The sequence below is a fragment of the Syngnathus leptorhynchus genome, chromosome 11 (genome assembly GCF_054491065.1).
Source record: "Syngnathus leptorhynchus isolate UIUO chromosome 11, UIUO_Slep, whole genome shotgun sequence".
NCBI classification, from domain to species: Eukaryota; Metazoa; Chordata; class Actinopteri; order Syngnathiformes; family Syngnathidae; genus Syngnathus; species Syngnathus leptorhynchus.
This window is the reverse complement of record NC_141205.1, coordinates 9,771,514-9,792,978: the sequence shown is the minus strand read 5'-3', so window position 1 is coordinate 9,792,978 and position 21,465 is coordinate 9,771,514. Positions and strand designations below refer to the sequence as shown.

The 21,465-nt window shown below is 39.9% G+C and overlaps 3 protein-coding genes across 5 annotated transcripts; 1 reads left to right on the top strand and 2 right to left on the bottom strand.

Annotated features, from left to right (window-relative positions):
• Positions 1 to 58: 58 nt before the first annotated feature.
• tnfrsf1b (tumor necrosis factor receptor superfamily, member 1B) lies at positions 59 to 5,024 on the bottom strand. Its single transcript, XM_085924837.1, has 11 exons — positions 4,964 to 5,024; positions 4,612 to 4,670; positions 3,424 to 3,509; positions 2,541 to 2,646; positions 2,053 to 2,178; positions 1,817 to 1,972; positions 1,641 to 1,734; positions 1,378 to 1,568; positions 1,085 to 1,177; positions 836 to 894; positions 59 to 767 (listed from the first exon to the last, which is right to left on the bottom strand). The coding sequence occupies exons 3-11, from the start codon at positions 3,475 to 3,477 to the stop codon at positions 390 to 392; spliced, it is 1,257 nt and encodes a 418-aa protein (XP_085780963.1). The 5' UTR covers positions 3,478 to 3,509; positions 4,612 to 4,670; positions 4,964 to 5,024; the 3' UTR covers positions 59 to 389.
• On the top strand, positions 4,274 to 20,312 carry mmel1 (membrane metalloendopeptidase like 1). Of its 2 annotated transcripts, XM_085924835.1 has the most exons (24): positions 4,274 to 4,286; positions 13,807 to 13,980; positions 14,067 to 14,114; positions 15,033 to 15,092; positions 15,169 to 15,330; positions 15,433 to 15,513; positions 15,695 to 15,790; positions 15,977 to 16,095; positions 16,357 to 16,422; positions 16,501 to 16,635; positions 16,821 to 16,910; positions 17,517 to 17,653; positions 17,728 to 17,821; positions 17,898 to 18,026; positions 18,203 to 18,301; positions 18,560 to 18,643; positions 18,727 to 18,830; positions 18,907 to 18,965; positions 19,038 to 19,157; positions 19,446 to 19,579; positions 19,659 to 19,724; positions 19,803 to 19,898; positions 20,025 to 20,101; positions 20,213 to 20,312. In XM_085924835.1, the coding sequence occupies exons 1-24, from the start codon at positions 4,274 to 4,276 to the stop codon at positions 20,310 to 20,312; spliced, it is 2,343 nt and encodes a 780-aa protein (XP_085780961.1). The 2 variants fall into 2 exon arrangements, with proteins under 2 accessions (XP_085780961.1, XP_085780962.1); XM_085924836.1 differs by lacking the exon at positions 4,274 to 4,286 and having other exon boundaries at positions 13,821 to 13,980; positions 15,983 to 16,095.
• Positions 5,077 to 7,638, bottom strand: miip (migration and invasion inhibitory protein). 2 transcript variants are annotated; one of them, XM_085924838.1, is made up of 9 exons: positions 7,479 to 7,636; positions 6,878 to 7,017; positions 6,663 to 6,768; positions 6,273 to 6,384; positions 6,113 to 6,192; positions 5,908 to 6,034; positions 5,595 to 5,691; positions 5,348 to 5,455; positions 5,077 to 5,225 (listed from the first exon to the last, which is right to left on the bottom strand). In XM_085924838.1, exons 2-9 carry the CDS (start codon positions 7,013 to 7,015, stop codon positions 5,100 to 5,102), a joined length of 894 nt encoding a protein of 297 aa, XP_085780964.1. In that variant the 5' UTR covers positions 7,016 to 7,017; positions 7,479 to 7,636; the 3' UTR covers positions 5,077 to 5,099. The 2 variants fall into 2 exon arrangements, with proteins under 2 accessions (XP_085780964.1, XP_085780965.1); XM_085924839.1 differs by lacking the exon at positions 5,595 to 5,691 and having other exon boundaries at positions 7,479 to 7,638.
• Positions 20,313 to 21,465: the final 1,153 nt, after the last annotated feature.

Sequence of the window (21,465 nt, the reverse complement as noted above, 5' to 3'; positions counted from 1 at the left end):
ATGAAATATCCAAGTACTAGAATTCTTTATTACCACGTCGATGCAACGGTTTAATTTTTAAAGCATTTGAATTGAGATGTAAAACGAGAAATCAAAAGTATTTATTGCACATTAATAGCCAAAAGAGCTGCTGTTTCTGCTATCATCCAGCAAGTGGCAGCATTATCTTGCCAAAAAGCTTATGAATGAACGTGCAAGTTTGAGTTACCTGTTTAATCCCTAAACAATACATACAATAAATATATTACATTTACATGCACGTACGCATGCACACACACACACTTTTAGTTTTCTTCAATTTGCCCTTTACTGACCTTTACCACAAGAGGGGAAAAATGTTTCAATTAGGCCGTGTGTGCAAATTCCACTTTAAGAGGCATTCATGCATTTTATTCAACACTCTCCTGTTCAGGCAAGTCTTTTCCCGCTTCCTGTTTTGGCATACTGAAGGACTTTTCCTCCTGTTCAAGATGGACCTTCGAGTCTCCTGGTGGTATGGGTGAAGCTCCATTTCCTATGTTGAACGTTATATTAACGTTGACATGCGGACCGGCGCTCACAGGGCTGAAGGCGCATGAATGGACACTGGACCCTGATGGGGAATACTGAGGGTGCAGGGTTCCAATGGACTCCTGGCTCCTGTGTGAAGAGGCAGTGTCGTCGCCGGAGTTGTGGCTGGAACTGACCTCGGTACTCTCCAGCAGGCAGTGTTGCTCCCTCGGCGAGTTAGCCACGAAGGAAGTACGAGCAATTTGGACCTGCGGCAGCTGGACGGAATAAGCATCACATTTTTTCGTGTCCACAATAAACCCACACAATGATGACGATGACTCACTTCATCCCAACTCTCGTTGTCTCCATTGGTGATGTCTTTGGTATGAAAGTGTGCAGCGCCTGACAGTGACAGCAGATCACATGTAAAAGTAAGTGTGAGAGTTTTGTCAGTGAAAATCTGAATGCAGGATGGTGTTTGTAGAGTGATACTGTCACCTGGAGGCATTCTGCAAGTATTACTGGATTTACATGTATAGCATGTAAGTTCAAGTAAGACACAAGAAAGGCAAATAAAAAAAAAAGCACAAACCTTTGGTCCAGCTTGTCTTATAAAGAACCAGTAGAACAACAGCGATGATGATGAAGAACATAACTGTCGCCACAATGCTGGCAACTGCTGTAGCTGCGGTAAACGGAAACAGGATGATTTCAACAACAAATAATACATTATTATTCTTATTTATAGTATGAATAAATTAAACGATGAATTAAATTAATAAATTAAAATCATGAAAAAAAAAATTCAGATGATTAAATTGTGAAGAAAAAAAGAAATCTCTGTATAGTCACATTTCATAGATTAGGGCTCATGTGGTCACATACCCAGTTCACCGTCAGCTCCTGAGCTTTTTGTCAACGAGGATGACAATGATCCATCCAAAACAGTCGATCCAAAGAAAGGGTCCACAGTCCCCCCTGAGACCACGCTCGTCTGAGTGAGTGGCATCGGCCCAGGCTCGCACACTGTATCGGACGTGGAAGTGCCTTCTCTTAGTACGGGCCTCCCGTAACAGCTACGCACAAAACACGTCAGATAAGTAAGCTGTGAAACAGTCACACATAGCTAAAGGAGGCACTTCACTCACTTTGTATGAGGCCGACAAGGCTTCGTGGTAGAGGACGTGTCGGAGAATGTCCCGTTACGGCACCGTTTGCACTTGACGTTGGAGTCGGCTGTTCCTGGAAAACACAGCATGTCATCCCATCGAAAAGGTTCTTTGGTGAAGAACAACTTGCTGAGAGGTAGAAATAATTTCGACACCTGGTACAATGACTCCATAACCAATTTTGCAGGATGTGTGTTGATGACAGGCAGTGCAGTGTTCATCAGAATTCATGATGCAGTACATGCCAGGTCGGCATGCACACTTGGCCATGGTGCTGGGGGAGCAGGCGCGGGCAACCTGCAGGCCTTTGTCTTGGCGTTACATAGATAAAAAGATCAAATGTCATCAAATGTAGACAATGAGAATATGGAGGGGATTTGTAGCGACTCACTAGCTTTGCATTTGGCGCAAGGGAAGCAGTTTGGCGCGTAGTTCCAGCTTTCCATGTGTTGTTCATGTTGACATGGCTCACACACGCTTTCTGATGTTCTGTTACACTCTTGCGTCAGCCGCGAACCTGCAGGGGGAGGGGGGGGGGGACAAATCCACCATATTTTATTGTGTATTACTTCTGTTGTATTACAATTTAAAATTGTAATTGTAATTTATCCACCACTAAAGACTGAAAAATTCATTTCCGTAGTAAATTTACAGAATAAAACAAAATATTCATGTATTGATTTAATTTTACACAGGATATTTCAATGGTTTTTAAATGTTTTGAAGTTCCTGAAAGTAGATGAAAATAAATAGAATATTTAAATATTTGTCATGTCTCTATACATTAAAAAACTCTTTATTATTGGAGCAAATGAGTTGGAACATTTCAGTTATATTGCTTCACACTTTGTTATCTAATGAAAGCATTCCAAAACTTACCGGGGGGACACTTTTTGCAGCATAGGCCCGAAGCCTCCAACAAGTATTCTCGATCCGGGTTGTTGCACTTTCTGTTCGACTCTACATGGTAGGGCAGCGACAACACCTGCCAAATAGAACAAAACCTCTTTGTTAACCTATGCAAACATTAAAATACCATTTAAAATGAAATACCAAGAAATATCTTGCTTAAATAAAATAAATAATACGACGCAATATGATGAGAAAATTTCCCCTATGGGCAAAATCCACAACAAAATAAATCTGGGGGGGAAAAAAAAGTAGATAAATTGTTTAATTTCACACTTGATGGATGGAGAGGCACTCCAGATATCCAACTATTTGTATATAACCCATATATTTTTTTTTTATTCTTGATAGAGGAGCTTGAAACAGTAGCCCACCATTTTACAAATGCTGCAGCAACAGGCATAAAGGCGGCCTTTGTTCCCCACCTGAGCCATAGCGAACATTTATCTCGATCATCTGCGAAGCCCAGGAAAAATGCTTGCAACACCGTATTTTATAACATAACATAACAATATACTCACTGAAACATATTTAGTTGACAAGTAAATATGCTGACCGCAGCAGAGAGGTTAACGCGACAGGAAACGGAGGCTGCAACTCAGAAGTATCGGTTTAAGGAGAACAGTTTTTTTGTTTTTTTTAAAGGTTGAACAATAAATTTACTAAGACTTCAAATTTAATATATATATATAACCACCAAATAATTAAAGTCGATCCTTGATTGATTAAAGTAAATCAATAAAAATCTTCATGATGAATTCACCATAAAATCCAAAAGTAGCTCATGTTTAACAACTCCAAAAAGCAAAACAAGTTACACACCAACACTGACAAGCAAACAAATGTAACACACCTTGAACGTGTGCACAGCCAGCAACATCATCAGCAGCACCAAGATGTCCTTCATCCCGTCCCGTCAGAACATTCAAGTTGGCAGAGCTGTGCAAAAACATCAGTGGTTTCCTTCAAGTGATTGACTGGAGGAAGGAAATTCTGTAAGGCTGCCGCTCGCAAGAACCCGCTCTCATGTGTGACCTCCCTCCCCACCTCTCATGCAAACGACACCTCTCTCTTCTGAAATTATCAAAATGCAGAAAATATTAGCTCGTGGATGCAGTGGTGCCTTGAGATATGTTGTTTCATTCATTCCATGACCGTGCCCATAACTCAAAACATTTGCATTTAAAATCATCATTCCCTGTTGAAAAGAGTAACAATGTCATTAATCTGTATTTTTAAGAAAAAAAGCATATATTTAACTTTATAAAAACATAGGGTAGCAGTACATTTAAGAATTAAACAGTTGGTATTCGCAGAATTTACAGTCTACATGTGTTGCCCCACCATTTTTTTTCCAAATCTCTATCACTACTTCTCAGTCAAAGTAAATCTTCTTGATCTTCCCAATTCTAATTAGCGCATTTATCATTTGATGTGTGGTTCAACTACGGCATCTGCAATTAGGTGGGAACTTTTTAATTCTGTCTGTGGTGACTCATGACACTTCCTTCATTTGGACTTGTGAGACAAAATAAACTGCAGCCCAGGCAAGATTTTTTCAACTGCCTCGACCCACCATTGTGAAATGTGCATAGAAGAGCACTGTGTAAAAATAGCTTGTTCTTTTTGTCTTCCGTTTCCAGTGGCGCAACGCTCAGATGTCTGCTTCACATCCTTGATTGAGGTTGCTGACAGTCACTTCAATGTCATTGTATGGTATTGTTACATTTTAAAGCTTTACATTTCAATTTCCTTAGCAGTTCTAATAGATTAACCTAAGACTAACAGTTTAAAAATGTTGACAACAGTGATTTGTTAACCATGTCTTCTCAAGGCAGCAGCCTTGAAACGTGCATATTGGCATTTTCTTTGCTCTCTCTGTAATGCCCTAAATCACCACAAGATGGCGATAAAGCCCTGTTTAAATAGGAATGCAGCACATTATTATGTACATGTAGAACATACACACTTTCTGCCTTTTTAAAGCTTGAGGTGGAATAACGGTTTAACTATTAGTGACATTTTCGGAGTCATAAATTACCTTTATTATCTATCTCATGGAACTGGAACTCTGTTGAACCAGCCAGGACATTGGATGAACTGTAAAGTGCTCTAAAATGATCAGTATATTTATTTGCCATAACACACACACACACACACACACACACACACACACACACACACACACACACACACACACACACACACACACACACACACACACACACACACACACACACACACAAAAAATCCATACCATTCATAATTTCTAAAATCTATTCTGGGCTCGAGCCCTCCTGTGTGGACTTTGTATAGTCCGACTTTCTCCTTCAATCCAAAAGTATGTTAGACTTATTAAAAAGTAAATTGTCCATAAATGTGGATTTGAGTACCCTATAATTGGCTGGCAACCAGTCCTAGATGAATCCTGCCTCTCACACAAAAGTCACTCGCAAGTTGGTCCAAATGAGGACGAGCCTTACAAAAAAATAAAAATAAAAAACAAAGGGAAATACTTTAGAGGATCTGTCAGCTGTGAAACAAAGGTACACGTCTTTTTCTTTTCTTTTTGGGTGAGATGTGCTCAAAACGGTAACGGGGCAATGGAGTAAGGGGTGGCGCTTGGTCAAGTGAAAGGCCTGTCAACATGTCATCCTGAAAAAAGAAGAAAAAATAAATAAAACCACTCTTGAGAAGTCTTCAGTCAACAAATTGTGGCAGTGGCATTTTAAGATTATGCAGGCTAGCACCTCGTAAGGTCAAGTGGATTTCCTCACCTCTGGTTGCTCAGTGCGCTTATCCACGTGACTTTGTAAGTCAAGGTTGCTGGGTGGTTGCAAATACTGGTAGCTCCGAACCGTATTGGACCAGCCCAAAAGGCAATTCTGGATAACAGCAGGGACAAGACATGAAGAAGTAGATTGTTGTCTATGTGATGTTATAAAAGTAGTCTTGAGTGGAAAAGTCACACATTTCCGAGTAACGCGTTAGCGACATTAAAATTGCTAAAACCATTTTACTTACAGAGGACAACCCCAAACTATCGGATGGATTGAAGCTACTGCGGCAAGGTGGTTTGTAGTCATAAGGTGGCAGAAGGGTGGAGTGAGGGATGCTAACCCTGAATAATACACACGCAAACACAAGAGACCATTTTATAAAACCAACCCCATGAAATTTACTTCATTTTGCCTTAAAAAAAAAAACACCCTTCCCAAACTATTAAAAAAAAAAAATCCCCTAAATTATTATAATTTGTATTTTCTATTGCTATTGAGATGAAACACGTACGGAGGATATGTAAATATGGCATTTTTTTGGGTTTTTTTTTTGTTACCTGACAAGAGCTGGTTTGTCCTTTGTGTGGGGGTGGGACCATTTGGGTCTGCTGCACAGTGGACAGGATTCGTCGGGATCAATAGGGACGGGGAATAGTCTATGATTCAGCTTGTACAAGAATGTGCCTGGATAAAAAGAAGCCCCAGATGAGCAATATTAAAACAGTGGACACGTCATAAGGGCAAAAATAATGAAGCACTTACACTGATGATTATGTGTGTAGACATTCAGGCCGTCGGTGTCTGCAAACAGTGACATGACAGACTGCTTTTCTGATAAATATCTATGAGGAGAACCCTGTGATGATCAGTATCAGGTGAAGACGACAACAATTGCATAACCGGTAGCAGCGGGATAGCTCACTTAGGTTGAGGCTGTTGCATGCACTCGCTTTCGTTTTGCATTCGAAAGTCCTGCAGATCATTGTAGAAATCATCTGGGCGTTCTTCCAGGGACTTTTCCACATCAAGGACACCTGAACGGCAACACATCACAATTCTCAATGTGTTCCATTCAACATGGGGCTATAAAGCAACTTCTCTCAGGGCTTCTCAGTACGGCAGTAATATGATTTTTTTTCCCAGGGGATAAAAAATGTAAAAGTAAAAGTTTTCAAAATGAAACGTCTCTTGGAGACAAACATGCTACTCTCCATTCATTAAATTCTTCATTCTTGGGAAAGTTTGGCTAAAGGATGTTGCAGTTATGTTATTCAGTTCGACCTGGGATGAGTTTTAAATTAAAAATATGTACCTGCTATCCAGTCATATCCAAGTAACGGTGGCATACTAGGGCCTCTGTCTGAAACCCTTTTCTCCAGGTGTTGCCCATTCTGAAATGTGACTCGAGCATTCTTTCGCTGTTAAATTTAAAGAAAAATCTGTTAACATATTTTAAAATGTTTTTTTTTTTAGGGAAAGATGTGTCTCTATGGAAGTAGGACCTCTTGCATACGTATTTCTGCTCACCTGTTCTTTATTGTGATGTGCAAGGCATGACTTAACAGCAGAAGGTCCCCAGTCGTCATCCTTGTGTGGTGATGGTCGGACGCATTCAACGGCAAAAGATGGCGACCAAATCGAACCACGAATTTGTCTCTCATTCATATCTGAAATGAATGCTACCGATTTGATTTTTGATTTAGAATATCAGAGGCAGCAAAATGTTACCTCTCTCTGAGTACTTATCGCTTAACCATTTTATGAGTGCACAGGTGATGTAGAAAAAAGGTTCCTCATTTTAACAATTGAAGAAACACAGATATAGAGTATCACGAGATGCAGTTTGACGATGTTGATCATTCCAAATATTTGTGTGTGGAGATCGATAGATGCACTATTTGCATTTTGACATTTGTCAATTTTGTGTATGAAAGCTATAGATACAGGCACTATTTCTGCGAACGTTGGTAGGGGGAGGACGTTTCAATGCTGCAAAAAAGCAACAGATTTTTTAAGATTAAACAATAGCTCCATATTCTAGATATTTAACATTGGTTGTTAGTTGTAAATTTGCAAGACTTACTATTTGTTTTTGCCGTTTTAGAAACTTATTTTAAGAGACACTTACCTAAACCTTTTTCCTCTTACACTTTTTGGTAAACAATTGAATTACATAGTGATTACGTTACAAGACAAACGTCGTTTCACTCTAATGACATCAGTTACGACATCGAATTCGCGTATTCGTCTATTTTTTTAATCCGCGTTTAGAAGTGACGCCATTGTATGCACTTCAAACCACCGCCCCGTCACCATCGTCATAGCAACACACAAACCGGGTCATCTGATTGGTTAAGATCATTCTTACCCACCATGCCTTGCTGTGAGCGTTTTTAAAGCGGCAGGCACCTTCAATTTATATTTTTTAAACGCCAGAGGGCGCCATGTATAAACTAAATCTATAGACATTGATGCTTACAATAACTATGACCTGATAGTGGTGGTATTCATAGTTAAGGCCCAGCCCCAGCAAATCTTCAACAGTGAAGTTCTCGTCACCAGGCAGCATGTTGCACTTTAAAACAAGTCCTCTAATAGTGCGAAAGAACAAATCCACCTTAGCCTCCCGTACATTAAAGCCATCCATCCATGGTTGCGCTCATAATGAACTATGCCGCAGGTGCTGCAGGGTCACGGCCACATAATGACACGCCCCGATAGCCGCTCTGCCACCTTCCCCGCCGAGTTACTGATGCGGAGCGACTGGGCCCAGATGTCCACTCAGTATTCCGGTCACGACTCACCGAGCGGGCCCAGTTGCGTTTTGATTAGTTGACCACACCGGCGCCCGGTTCCACCCCATTACGAGGCAACGGTGCCAGTCGCCAGGTTATATATTCCTCCCTGCCTGTCCAATTAAACCCCCCGCTGGTGGGCTACCAGCATTATGGCCTGCCACTGTTGCTCATTAGGTGCAGACGAACAACAACATAAATTAAGAAGAAAAAAAAAATGTTCTCATTTCGGTCAGACGTGCAAAGCAGAGTACGGTTTTTAGTATTGTGTCAGAAAGTTAATAATGTCCTATTTGAACGTAGTACAGGATACAAATACAAAGTTGTTTAAAGTGACACTTTGGAGATGCATATCTTTAATGACCACTTTGGACAATCAACAATGGACAATCGCCCGTTAAGCATGAACTTTTTTTGTTTGTTTGTTTGTTTGTTTGTTTGTGTTATTCCGTTAATATTACAATTTTATTCTTGTCTTGTTTTTGTGGTATCACAACTTTTTTCATTCGGTCTTTATTTTTTTTCTATGAATAAAATGATTCTATTTGAACAAAAACAATTCTCTTATATTACAATCTCTTTTTGATTGTATGATGATTTGATTTTTTTTGGGTGAAATATGATTTGGAAAATCAAATGAAATCAATTGATTTCCTTTATTACAATATTGCTACTTATGTTATATGTGTATATTATATATGTAAATGTGATTATAAATATGATTTTTATGATTGCTATTTTGCATTGTAGAAATGAAGCAAACTCAAAATACTGCACACTTAAGGAGTTAATCCTTTAAAGTTTAACCGAGGAGATGATACCGGATTTTGGAAAATAACTGATGGCAATCACTGCATAGCAGCAGTCCTGAAAGCCTCACTTGTTATAGGCACAGAGGAGGACCTCAATCTGTAGTGGTGCAAGCATCTCCTCATGCATTCTTGGGGTTTATTGTGAGATGAGGTGACAAGAGGCCATCTGAATAATCTGATGGAGGAATAGGAGGATGACCATAAGGGAAGGTGGCGAGGCAGAGGTGGGCGGCGGGGGGGGCGGCTGTTTGGTGAGCCATCGGTGAGCGAAAGGTTCCTGTGCGATAACGAAAGGCAAACGGATCGATTGTGCGCGACGGCCTCCTGTGTTGGCGTTGTGCCGACGCCATTAAGATGAAGGAGATTAGTGATGCCACAATGTGAAGGGAAGGTAGAAAGCAGAATGAACAATATTGTTGGTTATATTTTGGGATTATTGTTGGTATTATTATACTTGGACGAACAATTCACTACTTCAAATGCTAACCTAGCAACATTTTGGTATATAAACATTCATTAAGTGTGGAAAGCAATATATCCCGTTGCCATCGTTATAGAAGCCATGCAAATGGTGATTATGCACGCTCACGCATTTTCCCACTATGTGGTCAGCCATGTTTACTGCACAGTTTTGGCTCCTGATTGATGGAGGAGGGCGCTTGCCGTGACCTCGTTTCAACTTTTTGCGCCACTATGGGCCCGCTTAATCGGCCGTATGTTTTTGTGAGGTCGATTAAATCAGCAGAGGGGCAAATAAACTGTTGATGATGCCCTTCAATTGCCGGCTGAGGGCTGACTCGCATATCACCGGTAGGCCAATTTTATTCAACGCTTATATTTTGTTCAGACTTACAGTAGAAAAACAAATCATCATCTTTCCCCAGTAAAATGAATGGAAATGCCATTGCAGTACCGCATATTTTAATCGATTACTCAATCGATGAATCGAATATTCGGATGAATTTTTTGGGTAGTAAAGTTTACTTTTAAAATCGTTGTTATTTATTTTGTATAGTTGAATAATCAAACGAAACCGAATACTTTATTGTCTTGTAATATTTAGAATCTATTCTCTTTTTTTTTAAATATGAATAAATATTTGCATTATTTCTCAAAATACAACTTTTTTTTCCTTGAACATATTGCAAATTTATTAGTTCTTGTAATATTTCAACTTTAGTCTCAAAATGTTTCACAAGATGTTCTTCTTTCAATATTAAAACTTTGTCTCATAACATTCCAACTAATTTCTTGTAACATTGCATCTTCTTTTTCATAATATTTCAATGTTTTTCCCTCACTGACATTTATTGCTTCATCACAAAGCTGATTGCTTTGCTTTGGAAAATGATGCCAAATAAATAGTTAGACTACATAGCAATAAAAAAATCCATAACGACACAAAATAATGGAATGAGATAATTTCGCATCCAAGCTCAATGGTTTTCCTGCATCCCCTACCAGGTGGCCTAGCCTAATATTTGCAACGACATCGACAACATCCTAATTAAAAAGCTTTTAGAGTTTTTATCCGTAAACATGATTAGTGGTGGAATACTGTGACAATGACCGTGTGGAACAAGCGACACGTGAGTGGACGGTCCTCCAAAGGAAAAACACAGCTGGCCACAAAGCAGCTGGAGTTGAATTAAAAGTGAAAAAGAGAGAGCGAGAGAGGAAGACACTTTTTAAAAGCACTCACGTTGAGTAGACACGCATTAGTAGGGAAAAAGAAAGCAGCTTTTGATGACTCTTTTTTTTTTTACCTCCCATGAAAGTAATTTGTGACAAGAGTGTTAAGGGAGGCCTTATTTTAAAAGGATAACAGTTCAAATTGAAAGTGCAAGAAAATGTGTTTAGTCATCTCAGAACAGTGGGCTGACTACATTTTTGACATTTTTAGGTGAAGTAGAAAAATGGCGACAGAATTTTTCTTTTTCTAAAAACATACAGAAATGACAGATAGAATACATTTAACATTTAATTTCTCCTCCAATTGTGATGACATACTTGATGTTTCACTTTATCCATGTAATATTTGAACTTTTTGTCTTCAAAATATTGTTCTTGTGTAATATAACAATGCCACGTCTTATTTGAATGAAATTGAAAATATCCAAAAGTGCAAACATACAGTAATATTTATCATCATTACTATATTTCCTTTCAATAATCGCAAGGGACAAAAACAGATGATTTGACCTCATATTAATTCCAGATAAATGATGCATGTATATTATAAATGATTGAAAGTCAAACAAAAGGCCGAACACGATGAATATTTGAGGTGAAGCTTCCTCTCTGCTCGATGAAATTCATTCATCAAATATTAAATCTGTTGCAAAGCTTCACTTCTCCCACCCGCCAGGCTGCGGGCCATCACTCATCATGCCGCAAGCTTAACAGCGTTCACGTCTCACCAATCTGTATAGTGCTGCATAGTAATATACCATATGAACTCTCAGAAGGTCGTTCCTCATCTGGTCTTGTCTGAGCAAGCACTTAGTCTTGATGATCAGCTAATTAGAGCATTTAATTAGGTCCCATCACGCAGGTCACAGGGGACGATAAAATGGTGACGGGCCAAATTTTTCACACATCGCTCAGTATGCTAAAAGGAAGTTGCACACCACACTACAAAACTGAAAATCTCTATAAATTGTTCTAGCAATATTACAATTGATATTGTATTATATAGATTATTTTCCAGAAAAAAATTGAACATTAATATTTATTACCATGATATTTTGAAAATATTGACAATGTAAGACATGATAGAAATATGTACAAATATCTAGAGATTGTATTGATATTTGATTCATTTTTTACTGATAGTACTTGCATTTAAAATATAAAATGAAAAATGAAAATAATTATTTTAATGACTGGAATGTCTCAACTCCTTTATCAGCTCATCAGCTCGGCACTAATATTAGTTGTTCTATGTATGTCTGTGAATGTTGTCTGTCTACATGTGTTGCTGCTCATTTGTGGGCAATCTATTTCTCATAAACTTTTCGCACTGCAATGCAAACACACAAACTCACACACAGACACACACACGCGCACGCACACACATATCCTGACATTCCTCTTATCAGAAACACACCTTCTTCCCTCCCTCCCTCCCTCTCTCTCTCTCTCTCTCTCTCTCTCTCTCTCTCTCTCCGTCTGCTGCCTCCCTCGTCTCCCCCGAGCGACACACGGGCTCACAAGTGGATCTCCCCCTCGAGCAAACCGCAGCACGGACTCATTTCTCCACGCACCAGCTCTGAGTGGATGCTCACTCAGCAGGGGTGTTTCGAGATATTAGCGCGCTGTGTGTGGGGGTGAGAGTGGGTGAGAGTGGGGGGGGGAGGGAAGCGACTCACCCACCTCCACCATCCCCGTTCAAAGGTAAGATGTCGTTCTTTGTTGCCGGGGTGACGGCTAATGATGATGATGATGATGATGATGATGATGGGAGGATCACTTAGAGTGGTTGGAAAGTGTTCATTAAGTGCGAATCCTTCATGTTGTGGTTAAATACATTTATTTATTTATATCAGTGGCACTTTCTAAGATCCATGGCCCTACTTTGACGAAAACCAAGAGGTGGGCTTACTTGGCAACTTTCATCCTTTAAATGCGTGCAATTTGACATTTAAAAAAATAAATAAAAAAAAAGGTCTTTGTACAGACTTATTATTTAAATTTGTAGAAATGATCCTCAAATGTTTACTTAGCAGTTGGATGTGTACATTTTTTCTTGAAAGGAAACAAGAAAGTGGCAACAGTTGTTTTGAGTACGAACTATGTTGCCTTCCTTGAAATCCTTCAAAAAAATCTCAATATGAGAGATGATGAAGTGTATATAAAGTGTATATCTTTCATTAATATTCTGTACGCCTTTGTCACCTTATGCCATTCATCATGCAATATCGTAGTGCGGTCAAGCGATTAAAATATTTAATCACGATTAATCGCATTGTTAACTCATAGTTAATACACACACACACACACACACACAGGAGAAATACATGTATAATATAGGAATGATATAAAATATCAATCCAAATGTATGTTTGGAAATATAAATATATAATTTCTACGCAGAATGTCCAATGTGCTCCATTTGTCTTTTAAATAAACGTACTGGGCATTAAATACACATTATAGCCTCCATTAAAAGCTTTTAGAATTACAGACAGATGCGTCTCGGTGCATTCTGATGGCTCTCTAACAAGAACCACCTTCCCGCTCACTTTTCATTGCTAAATGTGCCACCATGAGTATTAATGCGGTGTGACCCTGTGATTTACTGTCAGGCTAAATGATAGAGAAACAGGTGGCGCACAAGTGAGGCTGCTGATTGACATTGTCTTTTCATCATCCCAGCCGAGCAAAATTGACTTCATGCGCATATAATTATGATATATGCAAATGAGCTCTATTGAAATAGGCTTATGGCTCAAAGCTTAATAATGTGTTTGTATGAATTTTAATAGTGAAATTAACCTTCGCCAAAACATTCTATTCTACGCCCAAACTATTCAAAAGCATATGGCGAGCAGTGATAAGCCTGGAATGTTCTACATTGTGAACGTTGTGTCTCATCAAACTGGAAGAAAGAAATGACAACGCTATACTTATATGCATGGGAAATAAAGGGAATTTATGTGCGCCGGTCATAATAAAAATGAAATTAACTAACCAGACAACAATTTAAAAAGTGGCATCCATTTATTTATTTATTTATTTGTTTGTTTGTTTATTTAGCTATCCATCAATCTTGCCGTATTGATTTACTATGTGACTTTCCAAAAAAATCGATTTTAATTGCCCCATTTCATTCTCGCTTTTTTGACAGAGGCAACAGTCAGGAGAATGGGCAAATCGGAAAGCCAAATGGATATCATGGAGAAATCGGGTAAACCTGGCAAACGTGGATGGACCGTAGCAGAAATCGGTCTGTCTGTTCTTCTGTTGCTAGTCAGCTGCGCCTTGGCCGGCCTGGTGGTCCTCTACACATCCGTGCTCAAAGGTATCAGTAAAGTATCATTCTGACCATCTAATCGAGTCGTGCTTGTAGCTTTTCTAACACATTTCTAATCCCCCTCCTCCTTCCAGAACAATCTCAACGTTCGAGTGTGTCGCGCAATTCAGCAGACATGGGAGGTGAGCGATTCTAAAGCTCAGGCAGTCAACACGGCACAGTGAAGGATAAGTGGTGTCACGGGGGGGCAAGCGCCACCATGCTTAATACTCTAAAGTCTCATTGGTGCCAAGTCAGCAGCGCGGCATAAAAGTCAGTGCTGACTTGGCACCAAAGTCTACTGTGCCGCCAATCCATCCCGAATGCTTTCCACAAGCAATCTCCGACTTCGCTCAGTTACTTTTGGTCAGACGACATTAAAAAAAGATGGACTCAAATGCACCCACCGCAGACGGTGCAAATCAAACTCTTTTGTTCAAAAAGAAATCGAGTCAATACCGCCGCCGGCTGAACACGATGTACTGGAGTAAAATAAAAATGAGGATTTAAGAATCCTCCTTAAGACAAGTGTCATCATGACAATGGAACACATGACATGTTTGATCTGCACTTAAAAAATCTGACATTACCTGAAATGGGTTCTCAAGATATTGAATGGATTGCAACTGGACATGTCACCTCTCATCGGTGAAGACTTCATCAGTTCATGAAAAAAATAGATCAAGCAGCTAAATGTGCCTCCAACCAACCACGAATGGTATCTTTTGTTTCCATGCAAAATTGTGAAAATGCCTCGGCAGACGAAGTCTACTCGGATCACAGGTCTTCAAAGGCTAACAGTCCAGTTGAGGTCGATTAAATTCCCTGACAAGTAAATAAATGACTTTGCATGAAATAAATATTTTATTTGCTTGTCTACAAATTAGGGCCTAACCGTTACGGATTTTAGGAGCCGATTTAGCAGAAACAATGTCTAAACCGATTAATTGGCTCATTTATTGAAATATACATCATGAGTAATTTATTATTATTTTTTTTTTCTTAACACAACAATTTGAGGTACCAACGTAATAAGTTCTTTTTTTTTTTTTTCTATCCAGGTCAGCTGTTGCGCTCCAACCTCGACAGTGTATGCACAACTGCAGACTGCGTAACCACAGGTGAGGCCTTCAGGACTTACAAACGTGTCGTAAAAATAAGTCTCATTTTGACAATCCATCATCTCTTCCTCTACAGCGTCACGGCTCCTGCAGAACATGGATGCGTCGGTGAAACCCTGCGATAACTTCTACCAGTACGCCTGCGGGGGCTGGCTAGAGCGCCACGTCATTCCCGAGACGAGCTCTCGTCACAGCGTCTTTGAAATCCTCAGGGACAAGCTGGAGATTGTTCTCAAAGGTCAGTGCGTGGCCCTTGATTGGCTCGAGCACAGAATGACCAACTATGAGATTGCGCCAATATTCTGAATTAAATCTAACAATGTTGTCTCCTGTCTTTCAGGTGCTTTGGAGACGGAAAGCAAAGAAGACAGAGATGCCATCAAGAAAGCCAAAATCCTTTACAGCTCCTGCTTGAATGAAAGTAAGCTCATCCATGACTGAACCTAAAAAGTCGACATGATTGAATCATTTATTCCAGGAAGCAGCCAGATGCATTTTGTAAGATTAAAAAACCTCAATTGGTACCAGAATAAAATAATTTTAATGACTGAACTTTGTAAGAGATCATGTGACCTAATGTTGTGACCGCTTGGCTTGTCTAGGCCTGATCGAGCAGCGCGACTCCCAGCCACTCCTGATGCTCATCGACATTATCGGCGACTGGCCTGTGGCTTCTGATGACTGGAACGCCACGTCTGGTAAAAGGAACTTTTGAGAACTGTAAGGCGGATGTGCTGCCTTGAATTGCAAAATGTTCTTTTTTTTTATTATCACGGTGAAAATCCTCAATATTTAATGTCTGAGCTGATCCTGCTCATTCATATGAAACCATAAAAAGAAATGGAAGTGCTCCACAGATTATACTAAATTAGATTTTACTGCAGAGGAAGAATGGAACCTTGAGGACACGCTGGCCACAATGACAGCTCGCTTTCATAAAAAGGCTCTCCTGGACATGTTCGTGTGGACCGACGACCTAGATTCTCGGCGCCATATCGTTTACGTAAGATCTCTTTCTCGTCGACAAATTGTTGACTGTACATCCATATAGGTAACGACCATTTAAGGGCAAAGGAGCCATATTTGGTTATCCGTGAATCAATCAAACTAACAAGTTCTTGAATAAATTGGAAGGTATTTCAAAAAATAGTTTCTGTTCAATCACCGACAACAAATATACTTTTAAAATTTGAAACTGCTATAAAAGTATAGTCACCGCAATATTCTGTTAAGGAATAACAGTAAAATCTTGTATTTTGTTTAGATTGACCAACCGGGACTCGGGATGCCTTCGAGAGATTATTATTTTAACGATGGAAACTACAAAAGGGTGAGGACGATCATTTTTCTTATATTCGACTACTTTTCAAGCTGTTTATACGTAGATTGTCATAATTGTCACCGTTAGGTTCGCGAGGCCTACCTCCACTTCATGGTTGCCATCGCCAAGATGACCCGTGAGGACAGGAACTTGACGCAGGACGATGAACGCGTGTGGGAGGAAATGATCCAAGTCTTGGACCTGGAGACGGACATTGCCAATGTGAGTGCAACGATAAAGAGAGGAAACCGTCCTTGAATTGTCAAATCATTTTTGATTGGACAGACAGGCGCACCCCTATCGAATAATCGCCACTACACAGTATGAATTTTAAGGCACAACAATGAGCAGTAATGGCGTAATAGCACTCGTTCATACAATGACACAGATGATTTGCCTCCATCCAGGCCACATTGCCAACTGAGGAGCGTCAAGATGTCACCGTTCTTTACAACAAGATGACGGTGAACGAGCTGCAGAGCACTTTTGGCTTTAACGTGAGTGACGACTGCATGTCTGCTTCCAGAGATAACACAGAAGCAGTTGATTACAATGCTCCAGTCGGACAAAAGAAAAGTCGTTAACAAAAATGTTGGAATTTACGAGAGCGGGCTGCTATACGTGATTTAGAAAAATAAAAAAAAAACGTATTTTGCTTGAGACTTAGTGAAACAACCTGTGGCTCATTTGGCAAAGTTTGTTTGGACAACATTTAGATGTTATGGTCATGAGGCAGCAGCTGCTGTTAGTCCCACGACTTTATAAAGTCGATTATTATCATTTGTTTTTGTTTGCTCTATGCAATCTCTCTTCTTAATGCCAGAATAGATTTGCAATTCCGGATCTTTTTAGAATGTCTGCGTTGGTTTGGAGCTCATTTGGATTAATTCCCTTATAGTCAAGTACGAGACTAGGAATTGATCCAAAATGGCTGCTTCAACCCAAAATGGCCGACTTTCCGTGACAAGACTTTTTTGTATTCATCAAAAGACTTTGAATAAATACAGTGATGTCAAACCTGCTGCCCTCTTGGCCCTTAAAAGAAACCTCTAACAGTAATCTAGAATATAAGAAGAAAAAAAATGTCAACACTTGTTTTGCAGGGTTTTAACTGGACACGGTTTATTCGAGGCGTACTATCCAGCGTGTCACTCAGTGTGGAGCTGGAAGAGGAAGTGGTGGTGTACGGCTCACCTTACCTGGACAAGATGAATGAAGTCCTCTCCAGACACAGTGTTCGGTCAGCAGTTGCACAAACAAGGAATAAAGATTGAAAGTCAAATGTGTGTTTATGGTAAAACTTCATATATGCAGAACTATGCAGAACTATCTTACCTGGCAGTTGGTCATTGACAGAGTTAACAGCTTAAGTCGGCGTTTCAAAGACGCCAGGGCCCGTTACAGGAAGGTAGGCTCCACCGCCGCTAAATTTAGCTCCTGAATAGGGAAATTTCCTTCTGGGTTAAAATGTATGTGCGTCTCAGACTCTGTATGGGACCACGGTGGAGGATGCCTGGTGGCGAGAATGTGTCCGATACGTCCAAAGCAGCATGGAGAACGCTGTGGGAGCGCTGTACGTACGAGAAACTTTTGCCGGAGAAAGCAAACGAATGGTGAGGAGCATCTCACGTTCTCTGGAAAATTTTACAGAAACAGTAGGGCGACTAGAAAAAGTTGCCGTTATCCATCCATCCATCCATTTCTATCATTTAACTTGATGACACCCTAAATTGGTCGTCAATCAATTACAGTTCAGGTTGTCATAATCTTTGTTTATTCATGATCATAGGTCAGTGACCTCATCGGAAAAATCCAGACAGCGTATGTGGAAACACTTGAGGAGCTAGGCTGGATGGATGCAACCTCCAAGGAGAAGGCCAGAGAGAAGGTAGCCTTATACATTTATCCTTCACTCATTTGAGTCTTTGCAAGCAATGAGGGTCAAGTCTCCCTTGACTCTGGACACTTCTTTAAGCTTCAGTGGACCTCAAAGCAATCCCAGGCCAGTTGGGAGACATAGTCCCTCTAGCATCTTCCATGTCTGATCTGAGATGTTTAAAATGGAATACCTACATTTCAAATAGAAATGGAAAGAAATAGATATACATACTAGGCATAGTCACTGAGTATAGTGCATCTCCTGCAGGCCATGGCCATCAAAGAGCATATTGGCTATCCAGATCACATTCTGCAAGAGGATAACCAGAAACTGGACCAAGAGTATGCTCACGTAAGGAAACAGACTGTGTTTTAGTGGGGAACATAACAAAATACATTTAAATCCACTCATTTGTTCTACTTTTCCCAAATCAGTTGAATTTTAGCGAGGAACACTACTTTGAGAATATTCTGGAGAATCTCAAGTCTGAGGCCCATAAGAGTTTGAAGAAGCTCAGAGAGCCGGTGGATCCTAACTTGTAAGTTAACACTCAACAAAGGGTATTTGAGGAATGCTTGATGATGGGATGATAAAGATTCCTGGTCGCTACTCAGGTGGCTCATCGGTGCTGCGGTGGTGAATGCTTTTTACTCTCCCAACAGAAACCAGATCGGTAAGATCTTTAATGGCGTCGCCGATTGGTTTTTTTTCAGCTACGCTCATTTGCACCTTCTTGCGTTTCCAGTGTTTCCCGCAGGCATCCTGCAACCACCTTTCTTCAGTAAACATCAACAGCAGGCTTTGAACTTTGGTGGAATCGGAATGGTCATAGGCCATGAGATCACGCATGGATTTGATGATAATGGTAAGACTTTTACGAGTTTTCTCCGGCAATTCCAGTTTTCTGTGAATATTCCAGTTTTTCAGTACACCCCCAGATTTCTAGTCCTGTCTTGAACAATTATCTGTGTGTACTCCAAGGTTCCTAGAATATGGCCTAATGTCTGTGGGTATTCTAATTTTGACAAATATTTTTTTCTGAAGTCCATTGCTCTGTAAATGCAGATAACAAATTGAATCATCTACACTAAAGATTAGAGGGTAGATCAACATGTACTCAAATTAACATACCATGCTTGGTATTCCTTGGCAGGGCGTAATTTCGACAAGGACGGCAACATGCTGAACTGGTGGAGTAATTACTCGGCGGAACATTTCAAGGAGCAGTCACAGTGCATGGTGCAGCAGTACGGGAAGTTCAACTGGAAGCTCGCTGGAGGACAAAACGTAAGACTTTTTCGTAACCGGAGATCAGCCACGCTGGGATGGATATATTTGTTGGCATTTTTCGCTTTGTCATTTTTAGGTGAGCGGAATCAGCACTTTAGGGGAGAACATAGCAGATAACGGAGGAGTTCGGCAAGCCTATAAGGTGTGATGTTACATCGATTTAAATCGACACAAGAAATGCGTCATGAGTTTTTATAATTGACGCTTGATTTATCGAAAGGCTTACCTGAAGTGGGTGGAGACAGAAGGGGAGGAGCCTCGTCTGCCTGGTCTAGACATGGATCACAAGCAGTTGTTCTTTCTTAACTTTGCCCAAGTAAGCAAAAAAACAAACAAAAAAAAAACATGCAATTGCACTAGATTCAGAGACATTTATCAGTGGATTGATGCTTTTTGAGAAATTACTACTCACAGCTCTAAATTATGACTCTGCTTCATCCAGGTTTGGTGCGGGGCATATCGACCCGAATATGCCAGCCAATCCATTAAAACAGACTCACACAGCCCTTTAGAATACAGGTAATAAAATCCCGAGTTTGATTCAGTATTGAATTTTCTTGGTGTGCGTACTTCAAGTACCGGTACTCTATTTTTCTCTTGGTAGATGTTTCTCTTTGTTTTTCACCTTAGGGTTCTCGGTTCACTCCAGAATTTTGAAGCCTTCTCAGAGGCCTTCCAGTGCCAGAAAGGGAGCCCGATGAACCCAGAGCAAAAATGTCGCGTCTGGTAGTAGGTTTTTCCACATATTTGCTGTGACTAGTAACTGAAAGGAGACACTGTCTTCATGCTGACTGCTGACTGCAACGGGCTCGTTTATTTGGGGTGATGTTAAGTATCGAAGCCAATGTTGTCGTATTCGCAAGCGGTGACATTGTGGATTTGTTTTAAGGCTGGAAAGAAAACAGTCCGGTGGATTCACGAGGCAACATAACATTTTGCGAAAAGCATTTTCTTCTGGGAATTTTACGCACAAATTTCCAGAGCAGATCTTTGTGATTAACTCGGGAATGTTCTCACTCTACTGCTACGGAGTCAATCACAGCGAGCGCTCGCAAAAGTGATCGGCGGCTACAAAAGACTTAGTTCCGCTCTGTGACTTTGTGTACTGACTGCTAAAGTGCAGCTAAATTACCTGAGAGACTTAAAACTTTGCAGCTTTAACCATAAATTAACATTTAAAGTGAGCTGCAGCTTTTCAACAAAATATTTAAATATTTAACTTTGGCTATTCAGAAGCTTTTTGAGTGTCTCACACGTGTACTACACTACTAATGGTGAATCTTCAAAACTTGAACAGTTAGAGTTATGACTTGACTTGTTTGAATTTTAACGGATGTTTTGAGGGGGGGGGAATGTGTTCATAAAACATTTTCATACACGACAGGTACCTATTTGTGTAGTTAATTGTCAATTGTTATGTAAAAAGTTATTCGAGTAATGCTTAAAAGCAATGTAGAAAACAAAATGTTCACTTTGTCTTATCATAACTTCTTCACATCAAAAACAATTTTGTTTTTCAAATTGTAAAAGAAGCTAAATCACTTCTTGTAGCTAATATGTAGAGAAAATAACAACAATAAAACAACGAGTAAAGTATTTGACAATAAATTCCTTTTTCCGTTTTAGTGTTGTCATAAATATTTTCCTTGTCTGCTCATTATTTGTTGAGTCGCATCAAAAACTCAACTAAAATGAGCAAGACAAAGAAAGTTTGCTTGCCTATTATTATGAATTTAGTCAAAACAAACAATACTTAAAGCATCCCAAGAAAATTACTGCTTTATTCGTTAGCTATTTTGAGCACAATACTGCTTTGAGGAAACAATTTTAATTCTTATTTGAATGTCAACGTTAACAATTTCTTTGTTGGTTTATCAACATCG